This window comes from Lycium barbarum, chromosome 8, assembly GCF_019175385.1.
Source record: "Lycium barbarum isolate Lr01 chromosome 8, ASM1917538v2, whole genome shotgun sequence".
NCBI classification, from domain to species: domain Eukaryota; kingdom Viridiplantae; phylum Streptophyta; class Magnoliopsida; order Solanales; family Solanaceae; genus Lycium; species Lycium barbarum.
In genome coordinates this window covers 109,857,057-109,871,295 of record NC_083344.1, presented here as the reverse complement: position 1 = coordinate 109,871,295, position 14,239 = coordinate 109,857,057, and the positions used below count along the sequence as shown (strand labels likewise).

Sequence of the window (14,239 nt, the reverse complement as noted above, 5' to 3'; positions counted from 1 at the left end):
CAAAAGTATTTTTAAAAAAAATGCTTTTGGGCAAAAACAATTTTTTTAAAGCTTCCGAAAAACAATTTTTTCTACTTTCCAATAGTACTTATTTTCTCCCAAAAAATTAACCAAATGCCTCACTTATTTTTAAAATAAACACTTATTGAAAAAAATATGCTTGACCAAAGAGGCTATAAGTCTTCCTTCAGGTATCAAAGTGAATTAAAATTGATAAGTAGTAACTTTAAGGGCTAGTTATGTATTTGATTGTTATACCATGTTGTGTGACCTGTGATGGAGTGACGCGTGGAACCCACAACTTTCTTACATCAGTGTCTCCTCTCTTTGCACTGCCACCCGTCAAACCATGCCTTCTTTTCTTCTAACTTCAATAATTTTGACGCGGATAAACAAACACAGAAACAAGCCACAAATCAACATTCAGCTTTATTCCCAATTGTAACAACAAAGGCAACATACAACCTTATTCAATTAAGTGGGCTTTCAGCATGACTATGAGAAAAACTAGCCTCGATTCAGCTATTTTTAATGTATGTAAACGAGAGGTCGGAGAAATCTCTACCAGGAACTTTTCACACTCTCTCGGTGCCTCTAAGGTTACACTCTCCCTTTACTTTGTGGGTCATCATTTTTTGTCCCTCTTGTTTACGTATTTACAACTCTATTCTTCCTCTGTACGCGCAGTGGCGAGTCCAAGATTTTGACTTAGAGGTTCGGAAAAAATAATAAAAGCTAAATATAAAAAATAATGTTGTTAATAGGAATCGAACCTAGGATGCTAGATTCAATTCTGAACACCTTCAACCACTTGAGCTAACCTTTTCCATTTGTTTAATATATGTACATAAACACAAAAAATCTATCGTATACATACACTGTAATTTTTTGCCGACGGTGTTCGGGTGAATACCCTGGGCAGCCTCTAAATCCGTCCCTGTGTACACGGGCTTAAGATGTTAGCTTGACTTATGTATTGCATTAGTGATCTTGGTGGAAAATGATGATGTATCAGTTGAAAAGTTTGTTTGATAAATATAATTTGGTTCTCGATATTCAAACTATGTGAACTTTGATTGACATTTTAAATTGTATTTTTTCATCGTATTCACGTGGGAAGAATTCTTCTCACTTATAGTACTTTTATATAGTTATTGAATAGCTAAATTTTAATTACTTATAAGATATTGAGTTGAAGTAATATAATTTAGCTTCAAAGATTAGTCAAATTGAACTCCATAAGCGAAAAGTGTCACATCAAGTGGGACGGAGGGAGTAAAACATAGTTCAAAATTCGAATATCCAAAATAGTTTAAATTTTAAGGCTTTTAAAATTGTGTTACTTTTTTTCCATATGAATATCGTACCATTATTGGTGGAATGGTGCCAAACATTTACAAAGTGGGCTAGATGGAGCATTTTTAGGCCTCTTAGTTGATCTCCTATGAATAATGTTTGAAAGTCTCCCTTGTTTTTTTCCGCTGTAATGGTATGTGTGGAACAAATTTAGTCCATGTATTAAACTAGAAAATGGTGTAATGAATCAGAGGCAGATCTAGGATTTAAACTCAATGGGTTCAATTTTTTAAGATTATTAGCATTGAACCCATTATATTTTTTAAAGATTTGGGCTCATATCTACTAATTATTGCAATTTTAGTAAACTTTTACACATAAATTTATGCTCCGCGTTGAAAGTTAGGGATTCAATTGAACCCATAACTATAATGCTACATACACCTCTTGTAGTATTTAGTTTCCAATTACAATGAGCGTGACTATCTCTAGAGTTTATCGAAGTTCAAAAAAAGTATCTCTAGTTTTTCTCTTTAAATGTTGGCTCAAGGATTGATTGCTTGTTCTTGAGTTTGATTAATTTGTCATAAACACTTTAGTTGTCGGCACAAACAATGGCTTTGAATCAAATGTCACGAACAAGTACTCTTGATGTTGAACACCTTGACTCTTGATTTTCCTTCGTTCTTCATTTTTTCGAATGCTTGAAACTTGTATAGAAATGCTTGAATGTTTGCTGCTTGTAGAGCAATTTTTGAAGTTCTTAATCTTCAAAGCTTTCTCTTGCTTCTAATTGTGAGTTCGGATGGTTCTTTGGCTTATGGTGAAACTCCTTTGCTTCGATCTGATTAGTTTACTTGACCCACCGTCTAATCTTACTGAAGTGACAAAACTACATTTAATTAGCCATAACATGTCACTTGTACGCTTAGCATGTTCCTATTGGCCCATCAATTTGACTTGGCATGCCACAGTATTTGACATGTGGCATGATGTTATTGGCTACATAATTTGACATGGTGTGCGATGCGGCATGGATTTGGGTCTCTAGGCTGAGATGAGATCAACTGGACCTTGGGCTAATAAATAGGCTTATCATTGAAGCTCAACTAGATAGACTATATTAACCCATAATATTGATTTGGAATAATATGTCTTGAATTTAAGACATAATCCAAATTTCTTATGCATTTTAATTCTATCAAATTTAAAATTTTCCATTACGATACGGTCAGCTGTACGTTTATGTAAAAGTTCATCATGACTGTTGCAGTGGTTATCAGATGTGTTTAGGGATACATGAAAGGTGTTAAACTAAACTTGTTGAACCCTTCTTTTTTTGTGGTAAGGGCTCAGGAGTACTTTATCAAAGCTTAACATTCTATATTAACCAGTATATAGAATAATAGAATGGATTGTATGTCCAGCTATCTATCACTAGGAGTGTCCTATTCTGAAAACTGTCGGTTTTTTGTTGCGTTCAGCGTGTAACTATTCTAAGGAAACAGTTGTTTGCTAAGAATTGACAAGTTTAGATGGAAAATTTAGCGCTCTTTCCTCATTGGATTTGTTGAATAGTAGTCAATACTTTGGTTCCTCATAGTAGTTAAATTTGCCAAAATCAAGATAGCTTTTTTTGTTATGTGTATTTCTCATCCTATAAAAAGGATTTTAATGTGTTTTCTCTTGCATTTTGTGCTATTATTTAGATTGTTCATTTGGTTTAAGACAAAGTCCAAATTTCTTATGCATTTAAATTTGACCAAATTTAAATGGTTACAATATGATATGGTAAGCTGTACATTTATGGAAAAGTTTGTCATGACCGTTCCATTGGTTTATCAGATGTGTGTAGGATCCATGAAAGGTGTTAAACTAAACTTGGTGAACCCTTGTTTTTTTTTTTCTTTTTGTGGGATAATCGGCTCAGAAGTACTTTTCCAAATCTTAACATACTGTACTAACTAGTATATAGAATGGATTGTATGTCCAGCTATCTATCACTAGGAGTGTCCGATTCTGAGAACTGTCAGTTTTTGGTTGTGTTCAACTAGATGGAAAATTTAGCGCTCTTTCCTCGGTGGATTTGTTGAATAGTAGTAAATACTTTGGTTCCCAGTAGTAGTTAATTTTACGAATTCAAGCTAGCTTATTTGTTATGTGTATTTCTTATCCTTTAAAAAGGACATTAATGTGTTCTCTCTTGCATTTTGTGCTATTGCTTACATTCTTCTTTTGGTTAACAAACATCTATATTGTATATGGGATTATGAATAACAAGCATATTCTTAGTGCCGAAAAATATCTAGTGCTGTCAGTTGACTACACTTCTGCGTATTCTTTCAAGATACTGAACAGATAGAAACAGTAGATTGTGCTTAAGTTATATACCTGTTAATTTGTTGATGAAGCTTATACTTTGAACTTGAAGTCAAAATTGTAAATTCCGGAGCCTCCATATAATTACAATGTTTTTATAACAGGACTTGGTGCTGCGTCTTGATATCTTCAGGAAACTGAAGAAACACACAGGCTGGGTGAATACAGTTAGTTTTAGTGCTGATGGTGACATTCTCGTATCGAGCTCTAATGACAGGAAGGTCATTCTCTGGGACTGGGAAACTGGGAAAACTTTACTCCCATTTCATTCAGGTCACGATGACTATGTTTTTGCAGCAAAGATCATGCCCCACACTAACAACCGAAGCATTGTTACTTGTGCTGCTGATGGGCAGGTAACTACTTGAGAGTTTTGCTTTACCTTCTTGACTATGTTGGCATGTCGATGATATCCTTCCTATAAACTGTCTGATTCTTCATCTTACATATTACTGTCTTTCCTTAATCTTCCTAAAAGGAGGGTATATATTTTTCCTCTTAGGATTCTTAGATTCTTTTTGAAAGCTATGAATAGATTAAATAGCTCTGTTACAACACCCACTAAGAAAGGCTGTAATTCTATTCATAGATGTTGCAAATGATACTACCCATTGTAGGTGAGACACGCGCAAATTCTAGAACGTGGATATGTGGCGACCAAGTTGCTAGCAAAGCATCAAGGACTAGCTCTCAAACTGGCAATTGAACCAGGAAGCCCCAATAGCTTTTACACATGTGGAGATGATGGATTAGTTCAGCACGTGAGTTATGCTTAATTTCTGAACTTGGTTCCAGTTTTATGTTAAGCTATGGATGGTAAACGAGCAATTTTAGATGACCCTCGTGGTGCACACCTCTTTGAAATGGTGCATTTTTAGTAGCACTGGCGGCATGTGTGGTGTACATGGTCATAAAAGAGTATGTAGAGCAAAAGCTTATTGGTTTTTATCAAAGAGGCTGAATTAATATGTAAACCATTTGATAGTATTTATGAAGTGTTGAAAAATCACAGACAAAAGGAAGAATGTGCCCTTTTTCCTATTTTATATTCTCTAAACCTCTTGATATTTCCAATGGCTTCTTCCTTCCTCCTTATCTTTTATATGGCTGATGTTATGATTCTATGTGTTCTTACAGATAGATCTCAGAACAGACACAGCTACAAAGCTTTTTACTTGCCGACCTTTTTGGCCTAGAAATTATACGTCTTTATGTCTAAGTGAAATTGCAGTAGATCCAAGAAATCCCAATTTCTTTGCTGTTGCTGGAGCAGATGAATTTGCAAGAATTTTTGATATCCGCAAATATAGATGGGATGGATCTGCTGATTTTGGTCAGCCTGTTGACTATTTCTGTCCCCAACATTTAGTTGGTATCGAGCATGAGGCAATAACAGGTTTGGCTTTCTCCGACCACAGCGAGCTTCTTGTTTCATACTATGAGGAGATTATATATCTTTTTACAAAAGATATGGGGCTGGGACTTGATCCATCCCCCAGTTCCCCAGTATCGTATGACAGTTGTGGAGAGGAAATTGACCCATATGATCAGTCTGGTGCATCTCCACCGCTGGATGCTGGCATGAACTTTGGTCCACAAATCTACATAGGTCACAAATTTCGTGAAGAATTAAAAGGTGTTACCTTTTTTGGGACCAGATGTGAATATATTGCGGGTTGGTCTGATTGTGGTCGAATTTACATATGGAATAAAAAGAGTGGGGAACTTGTTCGTGTTATGGAAGCAGATAAAGGCGAAGTAAACTGTGTTGAATCTCATCCTCATACCGCAGTACTTGCTAGCAGTGGAATGGAGTCTGACATAAAGATATGGACCCCAAAAGCCATAAATAGAGCTGTTTTACCTAGGGATATTAATAAGGTATGTGTTATTCTAAAAACATTCTTCATATGGTACAAGCTTATTCGTTGTTGGTCTTTTAGCTTGTTCATCCAAATGGAAGTAATTCTCAATAGCTCAAAATTTTATCATTTGGTCTTATATCATTGATGTTCTTGTCTTTTTCCCTATATAACCCAAGGGTTTACTAATTCATACATCAGCATGTTCTTTTTTTTTTCTCTAGTTGCCAATGAATCCTGATAACATGCTTAAAAAGTGCAACTAATAATTGGACAAGCTTTCAGTCGGATTTCGGCTGACCTGATGGATTAACTATTTTTTTTTTTTTTTGGTAAAGCGACCTGATGGATTAACTGTTCAAAAATCAGAGACAAAATGAGTTCAAATTTGCATCTTGGTAGCTTTTGCTTTCTTGTAGAGACCTATTTACTCAATAGATATCCAGAAATAGTAGCACTATCATAGTCTTGATTGTTTTTGTGCAAGTTGAAGCACATATGATCTATCTATGGTAGATGTCAAAGATTCATAAATGCTCGGGGGAATATAAGGAGCAACAGCAACATACCCTGTGTGATCCCACAAGTGGGGTCTGGGGAGGGTGGGGTGTACGCCGACCTTAACCCTACCTTGTGTGAGGTAGAGAGTCTGTTTCCGATAGACCCTCGGATTAAAAGAGGATGATGTTAGTTACTTAGTTTGATTGAAAATGATGATGCCATTTAACTATGCTGACCATTTTGCACTCTCTGTTTCCAGCGGAGACCTAAATTAAGCGACCCACAGTGCCGAATTCCTTCTCCTTGGGACGAGATGTGGTATTTTTTCTCCCAACCCTTGGATGTTAGAGAATTTAACTTCAGAAACTGGGAAGGTAATTGACCGTATGTCTTGACACAAACGTCCCAATATGTTGTTCCACCACACTATAGTACAGCTTTAGTGCAGTTGAAATGAAGGAAACTAAGTTATGGAAGATGGCACGACTTCTGCTGTTTGGGGTTTGTGGATGGAAAGAATTAGGAGAACTTTTGTTGGAGCAGAGAGTTGGCTTTTGCTTCTATAATACTTTTGGTGTAAGATAGCGTGTACATTCTGTATATAGCTGGCTAGATCTTTGGGAGGCTGTAGGTGTTTTTGTGTACATATTTGGTGGGTGAGCCACCTGCACTTGCTGTAAATAGTTTTTGAGAATATCAACGAAATGACAGAAAAATCGAGCTTGTAAAATGCAGTTCGACTTAAAAAGTTAAAGCGACAAAAATAGCTTGTACGAGGATTCAGCAACGTAAATGCATACAAAGTACAAACAAAATATCCTCGTCATATACTTGTTGACTACGTATTAGATTAGTATTTATCGAGTTCAGATTGTTACTTCTTTTCCTTATAACATATCTTTCACTTGGAGGTCTATTGCATGCTGAAGTAAATTGAGTATTATTATCCATTAAAATGGAGGTGTAGGAATTTTCTTTCCAAACTAGTAGTCCAGTTACAAGATTTCCCAAAGTCGTCAGCGACACCATGATCAAACATGTTGTCCTTTGCTTCTATTCTTTCCATCTTTTTTTTCACGATTAAGCGTAAACACAAACGTGTATATAACACACATATACGTGTGTGAGTACGTATATACGTATGTCATTATGTGTATTTGCAGCGTGTGTATGTATGAAGATATATACACTATACTTTGATGGTTTCAGTGAATTAATTATGGCCACAACCAGCTGTCCGCGAGATGTTAAGAAATCTAAGACAAATTATAATAACTACACTCCATATCAAAAACAAGTTGGGATCGGCTATATGAATCTTTAATAATCGTGTTCCTCTATTTAATTTCTCTTGAGTAATTTATCTCAGACCAGCGTCATTCAAAACTGTAATTACCATTAGCAAAACACGAGATCTCTATGCTAAATGATGATTGATTTCTTTTAGCCTTCAAAATTTCACCTTGAGTAAACTTGTCATTTAATCAGTATTTTCTATTCCTTCTCTCAAATTAGTTGTTATGTTTGGCTTCTCAAAAGTAAATTTGACTAATTTATGAAGCTAAGCTAGATTAGATCAACTCAATAATTTACAATTAAAAATTAAATTTTCAGAAACTATACGAGCAGATCTACATCGGGGCCAGGGTGTTCACCCGAACACCGTCGGCAAAAAATTACAGTGTATATATAGGGTAAATTTTCTGTGTTTATGTGCATATATGAATTTTTGAATACCCTCGGCAAAAATTACAGTGTATATTTAGTTTTTTTTTTCCGAACACCCTGAGTAAAAATCCTGGATCCGCCACTGTATATGAGAAGTACTATAGTTGTAATTTTTCTCATTTCAATATGATGAAAAATGCATATTAAAATATTAGTCAAAGTTCAAATAGTTTGACTCTCGAAAAGCGAAACACGATAACTAATTTGAAACTAAGAGAGTAATATTTAGTTCGTTGAGATCAACCAAAATTTTGCTTATAATATAATTTCTTTTTATGAACTCCTCCTTCCGTCCCATAATAAGCGTCACCTTAGCCAAATTTTTTTGTCTCATAATAAGTGTCACCTTAGGATACCAATGCATATATTGACTAGTTTTTTCCATCTTTGCTCTTGGATAAAAAATTACAATTTCTTTATTCAAAGCCAAAAGTTAGATTCACAATGTCAATGAAAGTTTTGGCCAATGGAAGATAGGATTAGTAAGAGGCAAAAGAATTAGTTGTACTCTAAATAATTATGTTTGGATTCCCAATGTCAAAAGATGAACTACTTGTGCATGCTTTAACATCAAGAGGAAAAAATATTTTTTTTTACATAAAGGTAATTTGATAAACTTTACACTTCATCATTGATTTCTTAATATGCGTGTTTTTGGCTAAGGTGACACTTATTATGGGACGGAGGGAGTACGTAGGAAGTTTTAACATTTAGGACTTTAAATCTAATTAAGATCTTACCTTATTTGAATTATTTTATTATTTGCACCAAGTGACATAATTATAATTCTTCCAAAAATGCAATAAGCCAAAGCAAATAAGTCTGGGGAAATGATCTCTACTATTTTAAACTATAGGGGGATTAGTGTTATGAAGTGAAATCTCAAAAAAAAAAAAAAAAAAAAGAAAAAAAAAGATCTCTACTATTTTGCTTGCAGATCTGTTCTATGTACACTTAAATAAATTTTGCAGTTTAATATTTGAACTTCACATCATGTTTTAATTTCAAATATTAAATACTTTCTCCGGGACAGATTTTCCGTATTCGTTTGTCTAATTATCTTTTCAGATTAGCATTCAATTTCATTTTGAAAATATAATTTATTTGAACCTACTTGATAGAAAGGTTCATTATCTTACTAACAGAAAAAAAAAATTAAAGCTTTTTCGAATTCTTAAATTTCGTATTCAATCAACACCTTAATAGAAGGATGAAGTATTAAGTTTATTTAATTTTTAAAGGGAAAATGGGGAATATTCTAATATTCCTTAAATATTTGTTTCATAGTGGCTTTTAATTTTCAGTTTTCACAAACAATTTCACGATAAGTTCAAGAATTTGTTTCAATTTTTAAATTCAAACTCAAATATAGTCCAATTACTTATACTCCCTCTGTTCCAAAAAGATTATTCTCCTTTTCTTTTTAGTTTGTTTCAAAAAGATTGTCTCCTTTCAATATTTAGAAATAATTTAACTTTATGAGATGATTTACAGCTACACAAATATCTAATACTTGTTTTGGACCACACATTTAAAAAATCTTTCTTTATTTCTTAAACTTTATGTCAAGTCAAAACAGGACAATTTTTTTGGGATGGAGAGAGTAACTTATAAATCTTTCCAATAACCTATATAATCCCTATGTTTCAATTTATGTGAACCTATTTGACTGGACGTGACATTTAAGAAAAAGTGAATAACTTTTAAAATTTATGATTCAAAATAAGTCTTAAATATTTGTGTGATTGTAAATCATTTCATAAAATGAGTTTATTTTTAAATTAGAAAAGAGATAATTAATTTTGACACGATTAAAAAAGAAATAGGTTCACGTAACTCTTTTGTGTCCACCTGCACCTCTGACACGCAATAGATGATGTGGACGCGTCGTTACGTGACTGTCACGAACCACATCGTGCAATCAGTCCAAACCACTTCTTCCTTTGTTAAAAGGAAAAAAACCAATAAAAAGGCTGCTCCTTTTCTTGCACTTGTCTAATTTGTTCTCACTTTTCTCTTCTCTTTCTCTCTCTTTTCCTGAATGGATTCTCTCACTCTCTTGGCAACATATTCCCTTGTCGCGGGCGGCCTTTATTGGTTCATTTGCATCCTTGGTTCTGCCGAGCAGAAGGGTAAAACTGCCGTTCAACTTTCTGGTGGTTCTATTGCCAAAGAGAAAGTTCAAGACAAGTACAAACAGTACTGGTCTTTCTTTCGTCGCCCTAAAGAAATCGAAACTACTGAAAATGTTCCTGCTTTTGTCGACACTTTTTATAATCTGGTGACGGATATTTATGAATGGGGTTGGGGTCAGTCTTTTCACTTTTCCCCTTCTATCCCTGGAAAATCTCATCGTGATTGCACGCGCATTCACGAAGAGAGGGCTGTGGATCTGTTGGGCGTAAAGCCCGGAGCCCGCGTTCTTGATGCGGGCTGCGGGGTTGGAGGGCCTATGCGGGCCATCGCGGCCCATTCAAAGGCTAATGTTGTTGGCATCACTATTAATGAGTACCAAGTACAACGGGCCCGGGACCATAACAAGAAAGCGGGCCTTGACTCCTTATGTGAAGTGGTATGTGGGAATTTCCTAGAAATGCCTTTTAGTGACAACAGTTTTGATGGAGCGTATTCGATTGAAGCAACATGTCATGCACCAAAACTGGAAGAAGTATACCAAGAAATTTACCGGGTCTTGAAGCCCGGATCGATGTACGTTTCGTACGAATGGGTTACAACTGAATTGTACAACGCTGATGATCCTGAACATGTTGAGATTATTCATGGTATCGAAAGGGGTGATGCGTTACCCGGTTTGAGAAGTTACAATGACATTGCTGAGGTTGCTAAGAAGGTCGGGTTTGAAGTTGTGGACGAAAAAGATTTGGCAAAGCCACCAGCAAACCCATGGTGGACGAGGTTGCAAATGGGGAGAATTGCTTATTGGAGGAACCATATTGTTGTTACAGTGCTTTCTTGGCTTGGAATTGCACCTAAGGGTACAGTTGATGTGCACAAAATGTTGTTTGTGACAGCTGATTATTTGGCTAAAGGTGGTGAGAAAGGGATTTTTAGTCCTATGCATATGATTCTCTGTAGAAAGCCTGAAGAACATTAGGCATAGTCAGATTGGGTGTTTTAATTTAATGTGGAATTATTGGATTACCTATGGTTTTTTCTTGGGCTTATTGGATTTAATTTAATGGCATTTTTTCTCTTTGACTGTTTCTTTGTGTAATTTCTAGATTAATATATTTGCTTCTGATGTAGTAGGAGATATAGCTTTGGTTATTTGTTACTTATTGTTAGTGTTTCAAGGCCTAATTAAAGTAGTAAAAATCAATCTTTAGTAAATCAAATTGAAGTTTGTGGTCGAAATGCTGCTGATTCTGTATACCTTCTATTTGAAATCTCAGTTTTTAATTATTTTTTTTTTTTTTTTTTTTTTGTGTGTGTGTGTGTGTGGGGAGGTGGTTTTCCCCGGGGGGGGGGGGGGGGGGTGGATGAAGAATCTTTGAAACTTTGATGGCACACTTTCGGCAAAAGATTGAAACTTTGATGCCAATGCAGCATTGAATGTCAAGTGGATGGATAATCTGTTTCCAGCGATATTTACTATTTTGTGGGTAGTTTAGATATTTTGTGTGTGCAAGATCTCTTGTTTGATTAGTATTCCTAGCAATTTTTGGTATCTTTGTTGGCCAGCTAAGCTGGTGGACAGTTTTGAGGCTGAGATTTTTTTGGTTGATGCTGGTTTTCTTTAGCTGAGTGATTTGGTTGCTCTTTTGATGCCCCAAATACCCTTTAGAAGGTAAAGTCACAAATTCTGATATTGCTACTATCTAAGTGGAGTAGAAGTTGGTTATCTTTCCTGCTATTAGCACAGTTTATCTATCAGTCTTGTTAAAATTGTGAAATCAGTTAGTGGTAGTTCAAAACGGGAATTGGCACAATATCTCAAACTGGCTGTCCTTGCCAATTCTCACCTTCAATTCAATGAAAATTGAGAAAGATTAGGCATTTTGTAAGTCAACTAACAGCGCATTTGGGTCTTTTAAAAATATTACGAGGACAGAAAATTTTACATGGAATTGAAGTACAGATTCTTTTTTAATCTAATTAGGGCCCGTTTGGCCATAAGAATTATTCACTTTTTTTCTGAAATTTTATTTCACTTTTTTCTGGAATCAGTGTTTGGCCCTAAGAATTCCAAATACAACTTGAAGTTGTATTCTGGAATTGCAAAAACAAGAAAAACTTGTTTTTCAAAATTTTCACTTTTTGCACATCCAAAACAACTACTTTCAACAAAAAAAATACAACTTCAAAAACTATGGCCAAAGACAACTCCAAAATTCCAAAAAAAGTGATTTTTTTTTTTTTTATTTCTATGGCCAAACGCCTACTAAATATCAAAAGCAGATTATGGGATCGAGAGTGGTCGGAGGGGATATACTAGGTTAATTGGGAGAATTTGAGTTTTACAATATTAATTAGTTTGCCTTGAAAATAGTACTACTTGGTAAAAATGTAGGATCCTGAAGAGACCGTGGTTGGTTAAATAATCTTTGTTGACAGCAAAAAACGATAGAATGCGTGTTGGTTTTTTGTTATCTTCTTTAATCTGTTTTTGCAGAGGCCTGTCTCACGGCTTTGTATTTGTATGGTAAGTGCATTAGTAATGCTTAGTATAACAAATTTTTAATTATGTGATGGAATGATCATTGCTTACCACACTTTGAACAAGTAATTATATAGTACTAAAATAAAGGTTGGAACGAGATATACCGCAATAAAGGTGGCATGGCATGTGCCCTGTGCTTTTGTATCTGTGGAATAACTTAGTTTGCAGATCTGGATGTAGTTACTGATCGTTTGGTTGAAGGGATTAGGTGAGTCATTCTAGTTAAGAATTTGGACTTAAATTTATTTCATGTTTGGTTGAAGTATTAATTAAAATTAGGAGACTATAATTTGAATGGTAAGATAAATTATCCAGGTTACAATCCTGATTTGTGTCTCAAAACTATAATCTTTGGGATAGCCCGATTTCAAACCAGAGGGCCGGCCCCTTAGTCTTTGTTGGACATATAGGTCAAGTCCATCCAGTAAGGCGTGCATTTAATTAATCAAGTAAATCAGTGCCTCCAGCATCATTATTTTTACTGATGAGTACCTTTCACAGATAAACAAACTGAGGGGCATGTGCATATTCAGGCGATGCATCATCAGCACTCTAGAAATGCATTGACACCTAGCAGCACATGAACTGTTATGCCTCAGAAATAAGAAAGTCTAGATGATGGGGCATGTCACTTTGGTATATACCTCATCAGGTCTCAGATTCTTCTGATGGACATTCTAGATGAATTAGGTGTTGCTAGTCTACAAGACTATATTATAGGTCATTCATAAGGACTCCAACCTTGTAGTGTTTGCTCAACCAATATGAGACAATTAATACCATCGCGCGTCGAGGCCTAGCTAGCTCGCGGCGACATAACTGTGGGCCCAACATTGAGAACACAATTACAAAAAGGAAATTTTACAGTCCATAACTATTTCTAAGATCTATTTATTAGTAATAACTATTTTTTTTAATTATATTTGGTAGCTTAATTATTTATCAAATTATCATCTATAACTTATTTTTATAACTGCAGTATATTTCCTTAAAAATAAGTACCTCTCTCCCACTTACCCACAGTCTTATTTTATTTTTTTTTAAATGTTTTTCTCTCACCTACCAAATTTATTTTCTCCTTCACCCTCTTTCTCACTCCGTTCCATCTCCTAGTCTTTTAAATTGATTTTCTCTCACCTATCAAATTTATTTTCTCCCTCACCCCTCTTTCTTTCTCTGTTGGCGCACACAGAGATTATGGAAGTAGAATTCTCTTCACAAGCAAACTCCAGGACGTGGCTTCACAAGTTAATCGCGATGGCGTTCATCTCCAAGAATGTTGGGAATTGCTCCAGTTGAAGATATTCCCAAAAGAAAGTTGTCCTTTGGAAGAACTAATTGAAATTGGATACATAATTGCAGAAAAGTGTCAAGGCCTTCCTTTTTTTGTTGTTCTAGTTGTTGGACTTCTATCAAAGATAGAAAGATCTAGACATTGTTGGGAAAAGTTTGAGGTAAATTTAAGTTCAAAACAGTTGATGGACATAGTAGATATGAGCTATCAGAATTTACATCCACTCAAGTCATCCCACGCCTCTAACTAGTCCAATTGAAAGTTTTTATCTCCGAATAACATTCTTTTTGTAGCAATTCGAGACGACTCGCTTCTTTCTCATGAGAACACCATTGATGAGAGTTGTGGAGCTTCATGCCCACCAAGTGTTTGATAAAATGTTTCAGTATATTTATGTGTATTAACAAACAGTATATTTAATTTTCAGTATATTATTTCGCTGTATTTCAATGTATTTATCTTTTTTTTGGTGTAAATATAGTGAATGTTCCAAATATA

General features: G+C 35.0%; 2 protein-coding genes across 4 annotated transcripts; both read left to right on the top strand.

The window, feature by feature from the left end:
• The first annotated feature begins 322 nt into the window (after positions 1-322).
• On the top strand, positions 323-6,802 carry LOC132606660 (uncharacterized). Of its 3 annotated transcripts, none has more exons than XM_060320251.1 (5): positions 325-599; positions 3,780-4,031; positions 4,293-4,436; positions 4,813-5,556; positions 6,298-6,802. In XM_060320251.1, exons 1-5 carry the CDS (start codon positions 492-494, stop codon positions 6,418-6,420), a joined length of 1,371 nt encoding a protein of 456 aa, XP_060176234.1. In that variant the 5' UTR covers positions 325-491; the 3' UTR covers positions 6,421-6,802. The 3 variants fall into 3 exon arrangements, with proteins under 3 accessions (XP_060176236.1, XP_060176234.1, XP_060176235.1); XM_060320252.1 differs by having other exon boundaries at positions 333-599; positions 3,809-4,031; XM_060320253.1 differs by lacking the exon at positions 4,293-4,436 and having other exon boundaries at positions 323-599.
• A 2,940-nt stretch (positions 6,803-9,742) lies between these two features.
• Positions 9,743-11,076, top strand: LOC132606659 (24-methylenesterol C-methyltransferase 2-like). The gene has a single exon (XM_060320250.1). It carries the CDS (start codon positions 9,808-9,810, stop codon positions 10,879-10,881), a length of 1,074 nt encoding a protein of 357 aa, XP_060176233.1. The 5' UTR covers positions 9,743-9,807; the 3' UTR covers positions 10,882-11,076.
• Positions 11,077-14,239: the final 3,163 nt, after the last annotated feature.